Below are 22,538 nucleotides of genomic sequence, written 5' to 3' on the forward strand. Positions count from 1 at the left end.
AATAAAAAGGTAACGGAGAGAGTGAACATGAGGTAGCAGAGAAAAGATTGTGGCATTTACCCTGACGGAGTGTGGAAGATCATTGACCTTTTTGTCTCACCACTGGCTGTTTCCCCATGTTGGGGAGATGGGACTGATCCAGGTGATTACCTCAGAAACCACTGCCAGGATGCGATGACATGGCCTCCTCTGCCAATTCCAGGAAAGAGGAGACCTGTCCACTAGGACCTCCATGTCTCTATTGGAGAATCATGGTGTCACCATGCCCATAGTTTTGGTTTCATTGCCATTGCCATTAAGGAGGCTTTGGAGTGCCATTGCTTGTTCAATTGTATAGTAGTCCGTTTACTGTGGTGTGGATAGTAGGGATGCTGGTCTTCCAGCAGATACCTGGAAAGTAGTGAGTTGATCCTGGAACAACATGTGGGACTGAAATCAGATGTGAGGAGCTCCACAGGGGCAGAGTCAGTCATTAACGGGGTAAGATGCAGTAATAGATCTTGTGGGGAGAAGCCCTTTCGAAAACTCAATACAGCTTATGCTTCACCACATAAAGAAAGATTCTCCATCCCACACAGCTATGGAGGCTTAGTCATTGAGTATGTTCAAGGTAGAATTTCATACCATTTTGGGTGTTAAGGAAATTACAGAATACAGGGATGATGTAGGAAAGTGGAGTTGAAGAAGATGAAGCATGGAAGGTTCAAAGCGAAGCTGTCCAGTTTTGACTTTATTGGTTCTGTTGGGTTTTTTTGGCTTTATTTGAGAGGCATAAAATTGCATGGAACAACTGCTCCTTCTCTGCACGCCAGTTTTGTCTGTTCATAGGTTCAAGTGTGAACCTTTCATCCATTTTCTGAGGCCAAAAATAAATTGATTTTCTGTGATTGTGAAATTGGATATTTAATTAATAACACTTTTTTTGAATTTTCAGCATTTCTTGAAAACAGTAAGCGAAGTTCTCTCTTCTCAATCAATAGAAGCTTGGAGGAATATTACAGCTGTAAATGGCCACAGCGCTAGTTCCCAATTATTAAAGTCAGTGGAAAATTTTAATATACACTTCAGAATGCAGAATGACACATTTATCAAGACAGAAATAAACCTTGTCTTCAAAGCCTATAGAAATCGCAGACGGTTTATTGATGAAACCTTTCATAATATCTCTGCAGAATATTCCAATTTAAGTGCGAATGTATTCATTTCCTCAGACGAGTTTAAAGATAAGCCAAATGCCACAGTCATTATTGTTGCGTATCCAGTATGGATTGATATTTTACCCAATACCACAACTTTTGATGGAAATTTTTTGATTAATAGTCTCGTCCTGACATTAAACATTAGTAAACCTATTAACGTCAAGATGACCTTCTCACCAAGAAATCGCACACTAGATTTCAACACTGCAGTGTGTGGCTTTTGGGATTTTACAGGCAGGGGTGCATGGAATGATACTGGCTGTAAGTCTGAAATCAACGAAGAAAATATAACATGTCACTGTGACCATTTCACATCCTTTTCAATTTTAATGTCCCCTGATACCAAAGACAGCCCTGCTTTGAATTATATCACCAGTATCGGAGTTGCCATCTCAATCGGAAGTTTACTAATCACTATTATTATAGAAGCCATAGTGTGGAAGCATGTGACCAAAAATAAAACCTCATACATTCGCCATGTTGGAATTCTGAATATTGCAGTAAATCTGCTGGTCGCTGACGTATGGTTCATTGTGGCTTCAGCTGTAGAACCAGGAACACGGGCTTGCACAGCTGCTACTTTCTTCATTCATTTTTTCTATCTTGCCTTATTCTTCTGGATGTTAACCCTGGGCCTGCTGCTTGCCTATCGTTTACTATTCCCTTTCCATGATCTCAGCAGATCAGTTATGATGGGAATATCATTTGCCGTTGGTTACCTGCCTCCATTGATAATCTCGATCATCACAATCGGAGTTACCTTTCCAAGAAACAGTTACACCAGAGAAGGTGCCTGCTGGCTCGGCTGGGAGACCGAATACCCTCTGCTTGCATTTGTTATACCTGCATTGGTTATAATCGCAATCAATGTCATCATTTTGTTTATAGTCATTTTTAAGTTGCTGCGACCAACAATTGGGGATAGATCCAGAGCCAATAATCAGGAGAGAGAAATGTTCAAACGGATCGTGAGAAGTGTTGCTGTGCTAACCCCAATCCTTGGACTCACCTGGGCATTTGGAATACCAACCTTTCAACAAGGTTCCCCTGTTGCTTTCCATTATATATTTACAATTCTCAATGCTTTTCAGGTATGTGTCAATTATGTTTTATAACTTTTGACTTCCAGCTGTTTGGTTAACTCATTTGTGCACAGGAATTCAGATTAAGCAACATTCAACAACTAAACATGCTCCATAGGTTCATTACTTTCTGTGTCATTCCTTAAGATGTAATTTTATAGCTAACTGAATGAAAGCAAAGTCCAGTATAAGATCAGCCCATAATATCATATAAAGCATTAATCAACAAAAGAAACTTACATAGGTTTATAAATTCTTGTGTTACCACTTAACATACAAATCTGGAAATAAGAAAAGTCTAGCATCAACTCAGCCCAATTCAGCGAGCATAGCAGAAATGTTAGTTTTCTTGACAATTATTCTCGATGATCAATAGATGAGCTGGAGTATCACTATTTGATATGAGATTTAACTGTACAGCATCTTTCGCATTGTGAGAACAACTCTAAGTGCTTATAAATTAATGTTTAAAGTGTAATTATTGCAAAATGGGCAAAAGCTTTATTCTAATCTTCCATAGATCTCTTTTGAGGCTGCATTTTTTAAACTTTTAATACGAGACTGCATTTATAAAACCTGGGAAGATTTGGTTTGTGTGTTATGGGTGATAAAATCTTGATCTTTTGGTGTGCATAATTTTATCACAGTTAGATCAGAGGAAGTCTTTGTTTACTGAGTAAAACTTCCATGCTGCATAAAGGACATTGATGAATGCACCTATGTCTGATTTAACCAAATGGGGCTAAGAGTCAAACAACTAAGTTGCTGCAGACAACTGGTTCAATAATTATAATATAATGGTGAATGTGCTATCTTGGATTTGAGTAGCTTTTGGGAATTTTGGGCTCAGGAAATCAACTGCTAAAAACAGATACAGAGGATGGGATAGTCATCAGCACGACTTGTGGGAAAGGAGAAACAAAGTGCTTCCTTTGAACCCCTCCTGCCTGTCACCTTCAGATCCTCTCCTCCTCATTATTTCCTAATAAACTTACCACCACAGCAAAATGTTTATTATCTTGCACTCTACTGACCAGTATTCTGAAATTCTGGGATACTAAGTGGGCGGCACGGTGGCATAGTGGTTAGCACTGCTGCCTCGCAGCGCCAGAGACCCGGGTTCAATTCCTGCCTCAGGCGACTGACTGTGTGGAGTTTGCACGTTCTCCCCGTGTCTGCATGGGTTTCCTCTGGGTGCTCCGGTTTCCTCCCACAGTCCAAAGATGTGCAGGTCAGGTAAATTGGCCATGTTAAATTGCCTGTAGTGTTAGGTAAGGGGTAAATGTAGGGGTATGGGTGGATTGCGCTTCGGCGGGGCGATGTGGACTTGTTGGGCCGAAGGGCCTGTTTCCACACTGTAAGTAATCTAATCTAATCTAAACCTCTCATGTCTCAGAAATTGTTCCCCATCAGACCCTCTTTTAAGATATTTCAAATCAACCTGTAGAGAGATGTTAATACACCCCTCTGGAGTAGATAAAACTTGAATCCAGACCTTCTGGTGCAAGACAGGGTCACTACTACTGCAGTGCAAGAGAATTGTATTGAATTGAATTTAATTCATTGTCACGTGTACCGAGGCACAGTGAAATGCTTTGTGTTGTGAGCAATGCAGACAGACCACAGAGTTAAATAGCAAAGATATGTAAATAATAGGTAAACAGCGGCAAAAACAAAAACACAGGTACAGGCGAATGTTAAGAGTTTGTGAGTCCATTCAGTATTCTAACAGCAGTAGGGTAGAAACTGTTACGAAACCAGCTGGTGCGTGTGTTCAGGCTTCTGTACTTCTCCCCAATGGTAGGGGTTGTAGCAAAACATTGCCAGGGTGGGATGGGTCTTTAAGAATACTGACGGCCTTTGCTTGACAGCGGGCCTTGTAGATGGATTCTGTAGATGGGAGGTTGACCTTTGTGATTGTCCGGGCCAAGTTCACCACTCTCTGGAACCGTCTCCCATCTTGAATGGTACAGTTGCCATACCGGGTAGTGATACATCCAGACAGAATGCCCTCGATGGCGCACCTATAAAAGTTGGCAAGGGCATTCGCCATCATGCCAAATTTCCTCAGCTGCCTGAGAAAGAAGAGACGTTGTTGGGCCTTTGTAACCAGTGCGTCCACATGAAGAGTTCAAGAAAGCTTGTTGTGGATGACCACTCCCAGGAGCTTGACACTCTCCACTCCTTCCACCTCTGTGCTGTTAATGTGTAGAGGGGCATGAGTAACATCCCACCGAAAGTCAACAATGAGTTCCTTGGTTTTGCTGGATTTGAGAGCTATGTTGTTCTCAGTGCACCATTTTTCCAGGTCTTCCACCTCCTGTAGTCTTTTTCATTGCCATCTGAGATGTCATCAGCGAACTTGTAAATGGCAACAGACTGGTATATGGCAATGCAGTCATGGGTATACAGTGAGTACAGTAGGGGGCTGAGTTCGCACTCCTGTGGGGGCTCCAGTGTTGAGTGTTAGTGAGGATGAAATATTGCCCCCAATCTTCACTGATTGTAGCCTGTGGGTCAGGAAACTGAGGATCCAGTTGCAGAGAGTGGGGCTTAGTCCAAGATCACTAAGTTTAGTAATCAGTCTCGAGGGGATAATAATGTTGAAGGCTGAACTGTAGTCAATGAGTAGGATTCTTATGTAGCTGTTCTTGGTGTCAAGATGTTCTAGGGAGGAGTGAAGGGCAAGTGATATAACATCTAACGTGATCCGATAGGCAAATTAGAGTGGGTCAAGAGTAGTGAGGATGCTGGAGTTGATTAATGCCATGACCAGCCTTTCAAAGCACTTCATGACCACTGAAGTTAGGCCCACTGGCCGGTAGTCATCGAGACATGCTGCATGAGTCTTGTTAGGCGCAGGGATGATGTTGGCCCTCTTGAAACAGACAAGGACAGTGGCATGCTGCAGGGAAAGGTTGAAGATGTCTGAGAAGACCTCTACCAGGTGATCTGCACATGCTCTGAGTGCATGGCCTGGTACTCCATCTGATCCTATTGCTTTCCTTGGATTCACATGAAGGAAAACTGATCTGACCTCTGACGCAGTGACTGTTGGATAGATTCGTTAGGACTTGTCGGAATAGGTGTTACCTCTCCACTGAAATTCTGCTCAATGTGAGCATAGAAGGTGTTGAGATGATCTGGGAGAGATATGTCATCATCTGCTATCTTGAAATGTTTCTTTTTATGAACCTGTGATGTCATTCAGTCCTTGCCATAGTCGCTTGGTATCTGTCTGGGTCTCTAGTTTGGATCGGTATTGGTCCTTGGCTATAGTAATTTTTAAAAGCATGCTATTAAGTTAAAGAGTGTAGAACGATTATAAGAAATAGGAAACCTAGATCTGCACTCAGGAGCTCTCAAGGAGTCAACCATCCATCAGACCCAATATTTTATAACTGCTTATAATTGTAAAAATACCCACCAGCAGCTTTTCCTCATTCGGTTTCAGCCTCCCACTGTTCTGAGGTACCAAGTTCCCTCACTTATCAGATTTACATGCACTCATAGATCTGATGAGATCTCAGTAATCACTTCAACATGTGATCAATGTGGAGCTTTCCCATAGGTAAAATACATGGAAACTTGCCTTGTATCTTAGGTAACAGGCATGTTTGATTAACTGTCACCTTCCATTCTTGGAGTATGAAGGATCACAAAGGTGTTTTTGCATCTCCAGACTTCATCCTTCTCACTGTCCTTAGCATCTTTCCTCCTAAGTATCTGCAGAGTCCCTCCTTCTTATTATCTCCAGACCCACAACTGACTATACCCAGACTGCCTACTCCTTACTATCTTCAGGTTACCCCATCCCACTCTTATCCCCAGTGTCTCACTATTTTTTATTCATGCATTTGGAAGTGGGTATCATTGACTAAGCCGTTTGTTACCTATCCCTAGTGGCTCGTGAGAAACTGATGGTGAGTGGCCTGCCTTCTTGGATCATTGAAGTTAATTTGTTTGGCATTTGAACACTGACTTCCTTCCAAAACGTTGTACCAGATCTGTGTGAATAGTAGAGCTTCTCATCAGGTGTAATAACATATTTTAACTTGCTTTGTCAAGAATTAACCCCTTATTAATCATACTGTATCATGACACTATGTTACTCTGTTTGATGGGGAGATTTCGCTGCAAGATTTCAAGTCTTTGACTTGCTCAAATGTATTTACATGATTAGTCCAGTTGCTTCTAGTCATTAGTAACCACCAAGATGTTGATAGTGGGGGAATGACTATGCCAATAAATGTGAAGAGGCAATTGTTCGATTTTCTTTTATTGGAGATGGTCAATGTCTTGCACTTGTCACCTGTCAGCCCTAAACTGGATGTGATCAGATCTTGTTGCATTTTGACATGGACTGGTTCAATATTGAGGAGTCATGGATAATACTGAATATTTAGCAATCATCAGCGACTGTCCTCACTTCTAACCTTATGATGAAGGGAAGGTCATGAATAAGGTAACTGAATATGGTTGGGCTTATGATACTACCCTGAGGAATTCCTGCAGTCCTGGAGCTGAGGTGACTGACCTCCAACACTGCAACCATCTTCCTTTGTATGAAATGTGTCTCAAAATACAGAGATTTCCTCCTGACTGTCATTGATCCAGTGTTGCCATGAGTCCTTGAAGCTACACTTGGTCAAATGTGGACTTAATATCAAGAAATGTGGCTCTCACTTTATTTCTGGAATTTACCTCACTGTCCATGTTTGAACTAAGTTAGTAATGAGGTCAGAAGCTGAGTAGCCTTGGAAGAACCAAAAATGAGCATCAGTGAACAGGTCATTGCTATAGAAGTGTTGTTTGATAGCATTGTTGATGAAACTTTCTACCTCTTCCCATTGGTCAAGAGTGGCCTCATGGGGCAGTAATTGGCTGGTCTGGATTTATTCTAATTTTGCATTTTTTTGTATGGGACAAACCTGGGCAATTGTACATATCATTCAATAGAGGTTAGTGTAGTAGCTGTACTAGAAAAGCTTAGCTAGTGTTGGAGCAGGTTCTGGAGCATGCATGTTCAGTACTACGTCTAGAATGTTGTCAGGACCTGTAGCCTTTGCTGTATCCAGTGCCTTCAGCTATTACTTAATATCATGTGAAATAAATTGGATAGACTGAAGACTGACAACTGTGACACTGGAAATATCTGAAGGAGGCCAGGATGGATCATCCACTTGGTAGTTCTTGCTGAAAATTGTTGCAAATGCTTCAGCCTTATCTTTTGCCCTGACGTATTGAGCTATCCCAGTTTTGACAGTGGGGAAAATTATAGAACCTTCTTCATCCTTGAATTGTTTAATTGTCCACCGCCGTTCACGACTAAATATGGCAGACTGCAGAGCTTGGGTCTGATCTATTGATTGATGAATTATTTATTCCGGTCAATGATCTGCTATTCATGCTGCTTGACATGCACAGCTTCCTGTAGTGTAGCTTCACCAGGTTAACACCTCATTTCTAGGTAAGCTGCTCCTGGTATGATTGCCTGCACCCTTTACTGATTAGCTTGCTGGCAGTAGTAAAATCGGGATATGCCAGGCCATGAGGTTACACATTGTAATGGAGTGCAGTTTTGTGACTGCCAATGGCCCATGGCTCCTCACAAATGCCCATTCTTGAGCTGTTCTAAATCTGTTCGATTTGGCAAGTTGATAATGTCTAATAACATGATGGAGAGTATCTTCAATGTGTAGGCAAAACCTTGTCTCCACAAGGGCTGTATGGTGGTCAGTCTTACTGACACTGTGATGGACAGATGCAGCTGTAGTAGACAGATTGGTGATGATGAGGGCAAGTATATTTTTTCCCTCGTGTTAATTCTCTGCCACAACCCCAGTCCAGCAGCTATATATTTTAACACTTAACCAGCTCGGTCAGTAATGGTGTTGCCAAGTCATTATTGCTGATCGATATTGAGGTCCCCTTACCAGAGTATATTCTGCACCATTACCACCCGTAGAGTGGTGTTCAAGATAAAACTGTATAGATTCATCAGCTGATGGCTGATGGTATATGGTGATCAACTGGAGGTTTCCTTGCCCTTCTTTGACCTGATGCCATGTGACTTCATAGGTTCAAAGATCAAAGTTCAGAACTCCCATGGCAAATCCATACTTCCTGTTGTACCACTATGTTACCACTGCTGATTGGTCTCTCCTGCCAATGGGACAGGACATAGCTAGGGATAGTGGTGATGGTTTTTGGGGCATTATATGAATCTGTGAGTATGATGATGTCAGGCGATTGATTGACTAATCTGTGAAATGGCTTTTCAAGTTTTAGCACAAACTACATATGTTGGTAAGAAGAAACACGTAGGGCTAATAGGGCTGAATCTGTCACTGTCATTTCCACAGTTGATGGCAAGTGATCTGTTTGGTTTCATTCCTTTTAAGTATATTCATGAGTTTGGTACAACTGAGTGGCTTTCAGAGGTCAACCACATTGCTGTAGGCCAGACCAGGAATGGACGACAGTTACCCCTTCCCTATCAGAAATTAGTGAACCAGGTGCGTTTATACAATAATCAACAATGGTTTCATGGTCAGAATGAGACTTCAATTAAGATTTCATCTCCGGGATTTTAAGATGAATGCTAAGAGCAAAATCTGGGTTGCTAGTCCAGTGACAACACCAATACTACATTCTCCAATCCATCCCTTTTCCTTGTGATCTTTAGAGACTCTCCACCTCCCCAAATCCAGTTCTCTTTTCACTAATTCTGGACTCCCCTTTGAATGCTGTCCCTTCATATTCAGAATCTCACTCCCTGTGATATACAGCTCCCATCTTTCTTGTATCCTCTGGACCTTCCTCCATTCAATCTCCTGCTTCCTCTGTGTGATTTTCAAACCTCAGTCTGTTTGATCCTTTCCCTTGTGATCTCTGCAGTTTTCTCCACCCAACTCCAGTCCCCTTTCCCCTTGACACCACTGCATGATATCTGCAACCCCCTCCCCCAACACACTGTGACACTGGTGCCTGCTCTCCATTGTTGATCTTTGTTGCTCTTCTCTATGCAATCTCAAGAGACCCTTCCCACATCTTCCAGAACCTAATTCTCCTCTTGCCATTTCTGGATTCCTTTCATGCAGTTTTCACTCTCTTCCCTTTGATTTCAGACCACATTACAAATTTCACACCTTATCCATTCTCCATACCCACCTCCTGCTAAATCAAGGAAATGTTGCTAGGAAAGCTTTCAGGAGATAATTCTTTCGGCATCAGTGATTATAATTACTAATACGTAACAGGGCAGAATAGAAGGTATAGAAAGATTGCAGTGCAAGTTACAGAATGGGATAAGGCCACAAAAAGTCTGAAATCACAAAAAGAAAAGAAAAGCATCTTAACAACCTTCTGCAGTTAAAGGTAACAGAATTGGATTCATCAGTATGTTGGTTTAAAAGCAGCCACGCAACACATTTAACATTGTTCTTCAGACCAGAAATTTGCTCTGATAAGCATATTGTTTAAAAGAAACCTCTGCTTTTAGCTTCTATTTTAATCTGAATAAACTGTTGACAAATAATAATTGTTAATGTAATTATTACAAAAAAGTGTTTGCAATTAATTAAAATATCTATTGGTTAACTGCTTCAGAATTATCTTTTTTTAGGGATTCTTCATTTTGGTCTTCGGGACATTCATGGATAATAAGGTGAGCCACAGATGCCATTTCCACCAGTTTTGTGATATTTCTGTTTTCACTTCACCTCATGGTATGCCTTCCTTTGCTGTTAACTTAGGTACGAGAAGCCATGCTGAAGAAGATTTCAATGGGAGGATTTTCTTCCATAGCTAAGGTGAGGTTATGAAAAATAAGAATGACATCTCGCATTAGCATCAGAAAGAGAAAAGATTAGTTTAGATTCCCTACTTTATAGAATCAGGCCCTTTGGCCCAACAAGTCCACACCAACCCTCTGAAGAGTAACCCACCCAGACCCATTCCCCTACCCTATATTTACCCCTGACTTGGCAATTTAGCATGGCCAATTCACCTAACCTGCACATCTTTGGATTGTGGGAGGAAACCCACGCAGACACAGGGAGAATGTGCAAACTCCACACAAACAGTTGCCCAAGGCTGGAATCGAACCCAGGTCCCTGGGGCAGTGAGGCAGCAGTGCTAACCAGTGAGATACCGATCACTCTGTGCTTTTTAAAGTAACTGCTTAGTTTCCCTATAATTTCTTTGTTCTCCACAATAAATTATCCTGTCCGTCCACTCACTGTTCCACATTTGTGGATATCATAGAGTCACCAGAGGTTGGAATTAAACGTGATCACTGGCACTATGAGGCAGCAGTGCTAACCCCTGAGTTACAGTGCCACCTCCTAGACTACACCTCCTCCCACCCTACCTCCTTTAAAAGCACCATCCCTTATTCCCAATTCCTCTGTCTCCGCCTCAGACCAATTCCACCTCAGAAAATCCCAGATGGCCTCGTTCTTCCACAATCACAACTGCCCTTCCCACATGGTTGACAATGTCCTCCAGCGCATCTCCGCCACTTCACATACCACCGCCCTTGAACACCACCCCTCCCAATGCAAGAAGGACAGAACCCCCTAGTCCTCACCTTCCACCCCCGAACCTCCACATACAAGGCATCATCCTCCGCCACTTCCGCCACCTCCAAATGGATCCCATCACCATAGATATACTTCCCTCCCCACCCCTATCAGAGTTCCAAAAAGACCGACTCCCTTGTCAGGTCCACATACCCCACCAGCCCACACCCCACTCCTGGAACCTTTCCCTGCCACCCACACCACTCCCCCCACTTCCGTCAACGATCCTTCCACATCTGTCACCTGTACCTCTCCCAATGTCATCTACTGCATCCATTGCATCCGGTGTGGTCTCCTCTACATTCGCGAGACAGAACGTCTTCTTGTGGATCATTTCAGAGAACATCTCTGGGACACCCACACCCACCAACCCAACCGCCCCGTGGCTGAACACTTCAACTCCCCCTCCCACTCCGTCAAGGACATGCCGCTCCTGGGTCTCCTCCACCACCAAGCTGTTATAACCTGATGCATGGAGGAGGAACGCCTTATATTCCGCCTTGGGACCCTGCAACCACACGGGATAAATGTGGAATTCACTAGCTTCCTCATTTCCCACCCAAAATTATCCCAGCCCCAAGCCTCCAATCTGGCACTGCCCTACGGACCTGTCCTTCACTCCCCCCTCTGATCTATCACCTTTTCCCTTCCTTCATTCACCTACCGCTTTCCCAGCTACCTCCCCACAACCCCACCCTCCCCATCCTATTTATCTCTAGGCCCCGACCCACAAGCCTCATTCCTGATGAAGGGCTTATGCCCAAAACATTGATTCTCTTGCTCCTCAGGTGCTTCCCGACCTGCTGTGCTTTTCCAGCCCACACTCTTGACTCACAGTGCCACCCCCAGGCTGCATACTGGTTATTTTGTGAGATATGCTCCCAGTGAGCACTGATCTTGATCAGAACACTACAGAGAAATGGGAGAACAGGAATAAAAATTAGAAGTGATTAAGCAAAGACTGCTGCATATATTCATACTGATAATTTTTTATTTTTCAGTTACCATCAAGTTCGTCTGGTGCAAAGCCTTCCTCAACACCTCATCATTCATTTCGTTCTAGAAAGAGTGAGTATAGCAATGAAATTAAACAAAAGTAGACCCAGTTCCATGATAAAAGTTATTCCAAAAATATTTTATCATATTAACTGTAATTTATTGGCTATGACTGAAGGGAAGAGTTTTGTTCTGTGATCAAATTGGACCTGAATTTTAATTGCCACAGCATTTCTAGTGGGAAACTGCATTTGAGTTCATTCTCTGCCCCCATGCACCAGAGGAAAGCCTGGTAGATTTGAATGGCCAAGCCTTATTTAAAACACTCACTTATTTCCTGAATGAGTGTCTGCTAGAAGCTGCCCTTGATGTTAAGTAGATGCAAGCTTGGTTATCAGAGCTGTCTTCTGGGAGTTCCTATGATCAAGAAGGATTAGAGGGTAATGATCACAAGTCTGTTGCACACCTACTTCTTCTGACCATTGCAAAGGAAAATTCAGACTCCTGGCTTTCAGGAGTGTCTCTGTCTTCATAAGTGTTTCTGCCCATAGTTGAAGAGCTGCTTTCACATCCTTGTTTCACTTGCCAAACACAGTCGGCCATCAGTATTATGGATGTGACAGTAAATCACTTTGCAGCGATTAAGTAGGGCTTCTGCCTCATTTCAGCCAGTTTGTTTGCAAAATCAGAAATGATGAAGATCTGAGTGAGTAAATAACCTACTCCTTTCTAGCTGCTGGGTCAAACTGGGGAAAAGAGATGAACAGATGGTGCACCTTACATATTTATTGAATGAATCAGAAAATGTTGCTGCATCCATACATTTTAAAAATGCTGGTAATATGCTGAAACTACCAGTCAGCATGACATCGTCGGACATGTAAAATAAAATACAATTTTAAACGTTAAGGACTTGAGTCAAGTAAATGCAAAATTATATTCTAATGATGAAGGTCTTAAGATAATATTAAGATAAAAGAATCCTGAAGACAGCAAAGGCTGGATTTTTCAGATGACAGCGTTTCCTGCACTGCTATTCAAGAAGGTGGTGTGATACACATCTTCTTTAGTGCTGGCTGCATATTAGCAGTTTAATGCAAGGAAGCCATGAAATGGATAAGGGGGAGTTTTATTCCCCATTGGAAAAGAAAGCTCCTTTAGAGAGCTCCCAGGCAAACAGCGTGCTCGCTGCAGTACAGTTCCAACAGTGTCTGGTTTGAGCAGTAGCCACTGTGGGTACCACAGCCAGAATCCGAAGCATAGGACATTCTGGAAAATGGATCAAAGTACATCCAAAGTATGACAGGGCTTAACAAAAGGGTTTAAATGAGGGAAGTGAGGCGGTTTCTGGTGCCGAGGATAGGTCTGAGCTCCTAAGAATTAGACTTAAAAAGTGAATGATCTTGGGGTGAAAAGTAAGATGTCTTACATGAACATATGAACAGATAGGCCACTCAGCCCTTCGAGCCTGCTCCACCATTCAAGGAGATTGTGGCTGATCTGATTTTAACCTCAACTTTACATCCTTCAATACCCCCAGTAGTCTTTCATCCTCCTGGTAATCAAGAATATTATTACCTCGGCTTTAAACATATTTTAAAATTCTGCATCCTCTGCCTTTTGAGGAAGAGATTTTCAAATATCCTCAACTCACTAAAAAACAAAAATGTTTCCTCAACTTGCCTTAAATGGACTCTTCCATATGTTTAATCTATGATCCGTAGCTCTAGATTTTTCCACAAAAGAACACATCCTTTCCACATCCAGCTGGTCAAGACCCCTCAGGATCTTATATACTTTAAGGCAATGCTAACTTTTCTAAACTCCAGAATGTACAGGTCTAGCCTGTCTAGCTTTTCCTCAAAAGGTAATTCACCTGTTCCAGGTAAAAGTCCAGTAAATCATTTCTGAACTGCCTGAAAGGCATTGTCATCATTCTGTGATCAGTACTGTATGTATACAGTACTCCAGGTACAGTCTCATCAAGGGCGTGTCTAACTGAAGGATAACCTCCTTACTCTTGCATTCATTGCCGCTCATGATAAAACTAAACATGTATAGAGCCACACAGCATAAAAACAGGTCTTTCAACCTGCCGTGTCTGTACTGACCAATAAACACCAGACTACTTTAATCTCATTCACCTGCACTTGATCCATACCCTGGCATTTTAGCTGCTCATTGTAATGCTTCTTTAAAACTACCCGAGTACCTATCTCCACCATCCTCTAAGGCATCACATTCCATTTTTCTACCACCCTCTGGGTAAAAATTGATTTTACTCAGATCGCCTCTAAACCACTTGCAATTCACTTTATATTTATGCCCTCTGGTCTTAAACATATTTGGTTTGAGAAGAAATTCTCAGAAACTACTTTGTCTATGCCAGTCATAAGTTTGTATATCTCAATCAGATCCCTCCATCAACCTCCTCTGTTCCAAGGAAAACAAACCCAGCCTATCCAGACTCTCCTCATAATTAAAACTTTTCATTCCAGGCAACATCCTGGTGAATCTCCTCTGTATCCTCTCCAGTGCAATTATGTAGTTCAATAGTGTGGCATCCAGAACTGCCCACAGGATTCCATTTGTGGCCTAATCAATGTTGTGTAAAGTTGTAACAATACTTCCTTGCTCCTATATTTTATGCCCCAGCTATTGAAGGCAAGCATCCCATATGTCACTTTCACCACTCTGTCTACCTGTGCTGATATCTTCAGTAACCTATGGATTTGTACACCAAGGTTCCTCAGTACTCCCTCATTACCTGCCATTCATTATGTATATTTAATAAGCTTTCCTGATTACTTGCTGTAGCTGCATACTAACTTTCTCCAGTTCATGCACTAGGACACCCAAATCTCTCTGTATCACAGACCTCTGCAACCTCTTACCATTTAGATAGTATTTTTCATTCTTTGTGCCAAAATGGACAATTTCACATCTTCCCACATTGTAGTTCATTTGCCAGATCTTTGCCTATTTACTTCACCTATGTCTTTGTGAGCTGCTTATGGCCATGTCACAACTGTCTTTCTTTACATTGTCATAAAATTTAGCTACCAAACCTACAGTCCCTTCATCCAAATCATGTATAAGAATTGTGAAGAGTTGAGGGCCCAGCACTTCTTCAATCAACTTTCTTTGCTTTTCTTCCATCACTGCTAATGTCCTGTCCTCAAACATTGTTACATCTAAAGCTGTTGCTTAAGTACAAATTGTTGTTTCTGTAGATGCCCAACCATATGCTGTAATTAGAAAACCTGAACCATTATGTAAATGTAGGGTAATACGGTGATGCTCTGCGATCTCAACTTTATTGATCTTGTTTTCTGCTTCACAATTTCAGAAAACTACAATATAAGTGATCAACTGCACTTCATTAACAATACACCATCTCCAAGCTCTCTATTCTGAATTAACTGCCGGAACTCTATACATAGATTCTGCATCTCTTTAGATAATGAAGATATTTGAAGAAAAAAAACATTTGCACCATAAGAGACAAACTTCAGAATTTATACAAGAAGAAATTGTTTTTGCTGTTAAAAATACGTAAAACCTTGTGACAATGAATATGAACAGACAGTATTTGATTTATGATTCGGAGATGCCGGTGTTGGACTGGGGTGTACAAAGTTAAAAATCACACAACACCAGGTTATAGTCCAACAGGTTTAATTGGAAGCACACTAGCTTTCGGAGCGACGCTCCTTCATCAGGTGATTCCCCCCCCCCCCCATTTCCCCACCCCACCCTGCCATAATACCAGATATATTTCCAATTCATATTTATATTTACTGAGGGTATAACAAATCTAATGTTCACCACAATATAAGATTGTAATCAGTTATTGAAATTTTGCTTGATTTTCTCTTAAAAATATAGAGCAGCTTTCCTTAGTAAAACAATGCACTGGACTGTACTTGTTCACACTGTTTACATGGAACAGAGTCCTTCTAAGTAGGTTTGATAATAAGAATAAATCATGGTATACCTTGGAGGGAAAGGGGAAAAAATGCCAGATTTTGTCACCATGTACTGATTTCTGCTGCAAAAGACGCTTGTCAGAATATAGGTAATTATTCTCCCCCTTTCACACCACTTCCCCTACTCACCATTCCCCCTCCCCCCACCCTTAGCCCCTGCACACACACACCATTTCTATGATCCCAATGATTACAGAACTGTCTAGATTCACACTAAATCAGTACTCTTTGCAGCAGTACTTCTGTCCCAGGACAGAGATCAATATGTTCTATTGCCAAAGATAGATTTTATTTAATTCACATTCGGGATGAGTGCCTCTGGCTAGACCAGCGTTTACTGCCTTCTTCAACTGCTGCAGAACATTTGGTTTAGGTACACTGACATTGCCATTTGGGAGGGAGTTCCCGGATTTTGGTGTTCTGACAGTGAAGGAATAGCAATATATTTCCAAGTCAGGATGATGTATATCATGCGGGGGCATTTGTAGGTGGTGTTCCTGTGTATTTGCTGCTCTTATCCTTCTAGCTGGTAAGTCATAGCTTTAAAAGGTGCGGTCTAAGAATCATTGATGAATTTCTGTAGTGCATCTTGTAGGTGGTACGTATTGCTGCAACTGAGTGTCGGTGCAGGGACTGAATATTTGTGATTGTGATATCAATTAAGTGGGATACTTTGTCCTCAATGGTGTCAAGTTTCTTGACTGTTGTTGGAGGAACATTCTTCCAGGTAAGTGGGGAGTATTCCATCACACTCCTGACTTGTGCCTTGTAGAAGGTGAACAGACTATGGGGAGTCAAGAGGTAAGTTACTCATTACAAGAACCCTAACCTCTGACCTGGGAAAGGATAAATAATGTCTGACTCAAGCTGGGTGGAATATGGGTCAATATTTATAAAAAGAAACACCTTTGGTAATAGTTTATTTAACTAATTTTAAAGAAATTGTTATGTTAAATACTCGAACTACAGGTGTTCCAATGTAAGAAATTATTAATATGATAAGATTAGTGAATGTTTCTAATAAAATATCGTTTGAAGTAATGTAAAAACGTCTTTTCGTGATTTGTAATTTTTAGTCCTCTATTAGATAATACCTCAAACATTAGGAAAATAATGGATTTTTGTAAATTTGTTTTGGTTCCAAGACTGGAAATATTTTATGGTAGATAGAATGTACATTGTTTCTTTTTATATCATTAATATTTAGAAATGATCAAAGGGCACTTATGAATGTGTTTTGTTTATATCTATGGTTTAATTTTTATCATGTAGTATTTTTGCTTTGCATATTTTATGAAAATTGTGGTTGCAAGACAGCCCTTTGTGACATTTGTGAACACAATTTGTTGATTAAGGAGAAAGTGGCGTAAGTGAATAAACAAAAACTGTGTTTAGTGCTATAAATATAATGGCTGGTATTTCAATGTAATGCTCATCAATTTTTGTACGCAATTTGAATTAAATGGTTACATACTATATAAATTTATAGATACTTCTGTATTAGTATACACTTCTTATTTCTATGATTATTGTATTCTGGGTGTGATGTTTTAATTGACAACATGAAGTAATAAGTTTCACTTTATCCATTATTAAATGTGACGAAACCAATATGAAATGGTACGTTTCTAATGTGTTACAGTAAGCCTGAGGATGGTTTGGAAAACAAATGAGAGGAAAATTCAAATGTAGTGATTATTTAGAAGAGCAGAATAAATATTTGAATGTAAAAGTATAACACTGACCTTGAATTTGTACAGTACAATGAAGAGTTTTTTGCAGATGACTATTGAGGTGGAGGTTATAACATAATTTAGATTATAATTTTATAAGTACCTGAAATGGAAAAATATAAATATATGGTTCTTCGCTAGCTCCACTTCACATAAACCCATTGGATCAATGAAATCTTTTTTGTGCTCTAACCACAGTGATTCTGTGATTCTTTGTTTTTACAATGACTCTGCTTGAGGTTTTATAATTTATCAGATTTGAAGATAAACTACCCTGCCCGAAGATTTTATATTAATGTAACATTACAAAGTGTTATTTTGTCTTTTGATTGGATTGCCATTTCTGAAAGGCAGGCCACCATCTTTAAATTAGGCTAATTTCCTGATTGCCTGCTATCAGCAAAGTTGCCTGGATGGTCCTGCCATTGTCCCATGAGGGTTTGGGACTCACTTTGGTACTGTATATTCCTATATATTAATGTATATTCCCTGCTTCAGCCCATAAAATCCATCTCTGCTTCCATAGATATAGCATATTCTATTTTTATTTCAGTTTTCTAGCATGTACAGTATTTGGCTTATGTGTTTACTCAAATTCTTGTTATTCTTCCTGGTACAGTCCCCATTCTATCTTGGGCCCTGTTCATGAAAATATGATACACCCACTAAACATATTCATTGACGTAACCAGGAAATTAACAATCAATTCTGTGTTAAAGCTACTAATGGTTGTGTTCTGTAATTTATTTATATAGATAATAGTCCCCTATTTGTTTCAAAGTGTATGAGTCTAGAAACATCTGCTTAAAGTCCAAAAGTTCTGGTACATCTGTCGGCTATGATATTGTTTAACTGAGTCTCTCTAGGTGGGTCAGTATTATTATTCAAATAAATATTATATTCAGTTAAATCAATGTAACAATTTAAAATTGCAACTGTATTTCAGAATTCAGTTAGCTGTTTAAAATGTTGCATTATGCAGAGTTTAATATAAAACAATATAGAATCATTGAATAACTTTGCCAAAAGGTAAGTTCCCAGACCTAAAACATTAAGTGTTTCTCCTTATGCAGAGATTATGATAAGTTGTTGAACATTTGTGCTATTTTCTGTTGTGTTTCAGATTTCCAGCATAAGCAGTATTTTGCTTTGATTAATAATTATGTGCCTCAACAGAAGGTGATGGGGCTACCTGAAAGGGATACATGTACCAGAACTTTCTAGAAGTTGGCATTTTCCAGACCCAGTGTGTAATGTCTGTTAGACTTCCAAAAGGAGTTTTGAATTGATGACAGCTCAGTGAAGTAAGAAGAAACTGGAACTTTTATGAATGAGAAGCAATTTAAGTACCTAAAGAGAAAGGTTGAATTGAAAGAGTAAAATTTGACTGAAAGAGAAAAACATAAGTCTGCTTGGGGGGGGGGAGTTGCAAAGGGAAAATAAAAATGTCAATACTTCAATTTTCCCATTCTTTTGAATGCCAACAATTCATATACTTATGGATGAGACTCCACATAATTAATAGTTCACTTTCTTGACCAAAGAGGTTGATCACCATATTCAATCCTGATCACATTGTTGGTAGAATACTTGTGCTATTAAGTAAGAGAACTCTCTATGATTGGTTTAATGGCCAATTATTGTGTCAAAGCAGCGATTTTCTGAAAAATCATTAGACTGCTAAGTGCAACTGTTGCTTTTGGAAAGTTAATTCCTGATTGGTAACCAGATTGTGATGATTCAAATTCTAGGGTTTCCCCTACCTCACCACAGGTTGTTTCACACACTTCTAGTGAAGCTAGAATTTGAACCCTGCTCTTCTGGCCCAGAGTTAAGTACATAATCTTTGCTCTACAACAGCCCTCATAGTTGGGCTTTGTGTCAGTCGTAAATTCAGAGCCAATCACAAACTATCTTGTTTCAATTATATACAAATAGCTGTTTTACTTCCAAATGGCAATTCCCGCACAGTTCACATGATTTGAATGGTATCTTTGTAAGTGAGACCTGTGACAATGGAAATGGTGAGCACTGTTTACCCAATTAGAAGCAGCTGTACAGGATATGAGGTCATTGTGAGTGTGGAAACCTTATTAGGTTTATACCATTTACATTTTAAACATAAAGAATATGGTTTCCTTAAATTCTTCACACCATAATGGTCATTTCTGTTAATGAACTGTGAACCAGCTTCTACCATTTCAGCAAGTTCTCCTTTTTTTGGTCCAACTGAACTAAGGGTCTTTGTTGGAGAATATCTGTTAACAGAGAAGGAAAAAAAAAAGTTATTTGTCCTTTTGGCCAAGTAGCGGGCAGCATCACATTGACCTGGATCAAGAAGTGAATCTTCTTTATCTGGTGGGTTAAAAGTACTTGGGTTTCTGTTTCTTCTAAGACAAGGCCATTACACAATGTATAGGGTTGTTTATTTCATCACAGGTGGGGCAAGCAGGGGTTGGTTCAGGTATGGGTGGTTTCAGTCGTTGTCCTACTTGGATCTGGTACCGCTTTCTATCAGTACAGAAGTATCTGTCTTCTCATTTGCAATATTTCCCATTATAAACAGTAGGGTATATGATTTCAGAGCATGCTGTCAAGGTACAATTGGTACGAACAGTCTATCACTGTGGTTTACTGCATGTTTCTCCCACATTTTGGGTTTGGGACTATACGATAGTACCATTGATTTTTCTGATCTGTAGTTCTTTATATTGTTGCTGGTTACTTTGATTTGCAAGGGTAAGGAGGTTACACTCTGAAAGTCTTGATAATGGATTTTCTGTCCGAATTTGTGCTGGTTAACAGTGGAATACCCTGTGCACAGGTAAATTGGATAGTTTCTTCCCTCCTTATCCACTATTCACTGATTTGGCAGGTGTCAGTGTTGCTAGTATAAGCTATTTCAGTATTCTGCTGTATACAAGCGGTTATGTTGGTAGGCCTGTGAGAGCATGGAGTAAGCTTCTATAGGCATGATAGTGTGATCACCAGTCCAGGTGATCACCAGCACTCCAATGTTATAGCTGACGACAAGAGTCCACTGGGTCAAGAGGTACTACCTGTGGAAACATAATGTGGGACACACATGTGCAAGTTCTTGACCGTGCTGTTAGTTTTCAGATATTTTCAATTGAGATGGATGGCGCCATTCTCCCTGTGCCAGATTTGATAACTAACATTCTGCGATTACCTGTTATTATTACTTCATAAGGTCTATACCATTTCTGTGACAATCTCCCTTTTGGTGATTGTCCTTGTACTACAACCCTACCTCTTGACTTAACAGTGGGAACATGGGAGAAAGTGAAAGTGCCTTCCTGTTCCTAGTCATGAACCTGTTGTATTTGTGTCATTTGATCCTTCAGCTGTTGTAGGTGGGCACATAGGAGTCACATATTCCCAAATACGCCCTTTTACATTTATCATCACTGCTGCCCCAGGGATCAGGTCTTGCTGCAGTTTCATAGCGCATCCTGTCATCAGTTTAAACTGTGTCAGTCCTGTTGGTCTATGAGGCGACCCCTCAATGCCATTAATATAGCAGGGAGTGTGGTGTTCCATTTGACCTCTTCCTCCTGACCTGCCCTCATCAATGCCTGTTTCAAAATTCTATTTGTCACTTCCAATATTCCTGAGTTCTGAGGATGGTAAGGGATGTGAAATCACTGGGAGATCCCTGATAGTTGCATGCCTTCTTGAGGCATTTGCCAGTCAATTGGGTCTCCTGGTCTGAATCTAGTTGCTGTTGGACTCCCCATCTCGGGATTATTTCAGTCGCCAAGACTCAGGCTCCAGTTTCTGCCATACACACGCGAGTGGGAAAAGCCTCCACCCACTGGGTGAACTGGTCAATCAAGACTAGGCAATATAGTTTATTCTGGCTTTGCGGTAAGAGTTCAATGAAATCCAATTGCATAAAATCCCATGGTCCCTTAAGTCAGGGTTGGTGTCCCATTTTAATTTTCCCAAACTTTGTCCTAACACAGGAGATGCATCGCTGGTAATGTTTCACTATATCTCTTCCCATTCCCTTCCATCACCATATTTTGGACATCAAATGGGTCATTTTGTTCTTACCAACATGTGCCATGCCGTGGTATACATCAAGTAAGGTCTGTTGTGTACATTGTGGGGCAATTACTTGTTTCCCACACTTTGTCTTAGTCCTGCCTACCATCTGCCTGTATCCACAAGGCTGCTGTCTGTATTTGTTATGTAACCCATCTGTATTTGTTATATAACCCATAATGGGCTAGCTTCGGGGTTGTCCTTTCTAACTGCACTTATGCTGCTTTGGTTTTGGAGTAGCATAGATTTTGCTGCTTGATCTGCCCACATATTGGCCAGTTGTTCTGGGATAGTTATCTTCCTGTAGGTCTTTATTTTTATTACTGCTGCCTGCTTGGGGAATATAGTGACCTTTACCACAGACTGAATACGGTATTGGTGCTGGATTGGGTTGCCTGCTGAGGTCACAAATCCCCGTCACGCCCATGCTGTCATGAAATCATGCACTACCCCAAACGAGTATCTACTTCCCTATAAATGTTTATTCTTCTTTTCCTTTTGCTAGCACCAGTACCTTGTGTGGGCTGTCAACTCTGATGCTTGTGCTCAGTGTACCCCATCTATCCTTCTTCCTGCCAATATCCAGCCTTAGCCATCCACCACTGCTCATACAGTGGGTGACTCCCCATCAACATATTTCCGCACCCCATCTACATATAAGTTATATATGTCACTTCCTCCTGGATCTGTTTGCAATTTTGGTCATCTCTATTCTTGCCTGGCATTCATGGGCCCCTTCTGTTACCATATAGGCAGCTGGGTTCAGTCTTGTGTCCTTCATCACTTCTATTTGTTGCCATCCCGGTAGGAATGCTGCTTCCCACTTGGCCCTTCCAGCATCAGTGATGCCTTTCAGCTTTACAGCCTCAAATAGTGGACAATATTG

General features: G+C 40.9%; 1 protein-coding gene across 1 annotated transcript in view; it reads left to right on the forward strand.

Moving 5' to 3' along the window:
• LOC122548642 (adhesion G protein-coupled receptor F2-like) overlaps window positions 1-17,544 on the forward strand; it is an 80,668-nt gene extending 63,124 nt beyond the window's left edge. Inside the window, exons 11-15 of the mRNA XM_043687476.2 lie at window positions 935-2,290; window positions 9,909-9,950; window positions 10,039-10,095; window positions 11,868-11,934; window positions 15,212-17,544. Coding sequence (XP_043543411.2) covers window positions 935-2,290; window positions 9,909-9,950; window positions 10,039-10,095; window positions 11,868-11,934; window positions 15,212-15,279 — 1,590 coding nt within the window. The 3' untranslated portion in view covers window positions 15,280-17,544. The remainder of the gene's footprint in view (window positions 1-934; window positions 2,291-9,908; window positions 9,951-10,038; window positions 10,096-11,867; window positions 11,935-15,211) is intronic.
• The last annotated feature ends 4,994 nt before the right edge of the window (window positions 17,545-22,538 follow it).

This window comes from Chiloscyllium plagiosum, unplaced genomic scaffold, assembly GCF_037043375.1.
Source record: "Chiloscyllium plagiosum isolate Xiang-an unplaced genomic scaffold, Cpla_swu_hap1 HiC_scaffold_3, whole genome shotgun sequence".
Taxonomy (NCBI): domain Eukaryota; kingdom Metazoa; phylum Chordata; class Chondrichthyes; order Orectolobiformes; family Hemiscylliidae; genus Chiloscyllium; species Chiloscyllium plagiosum.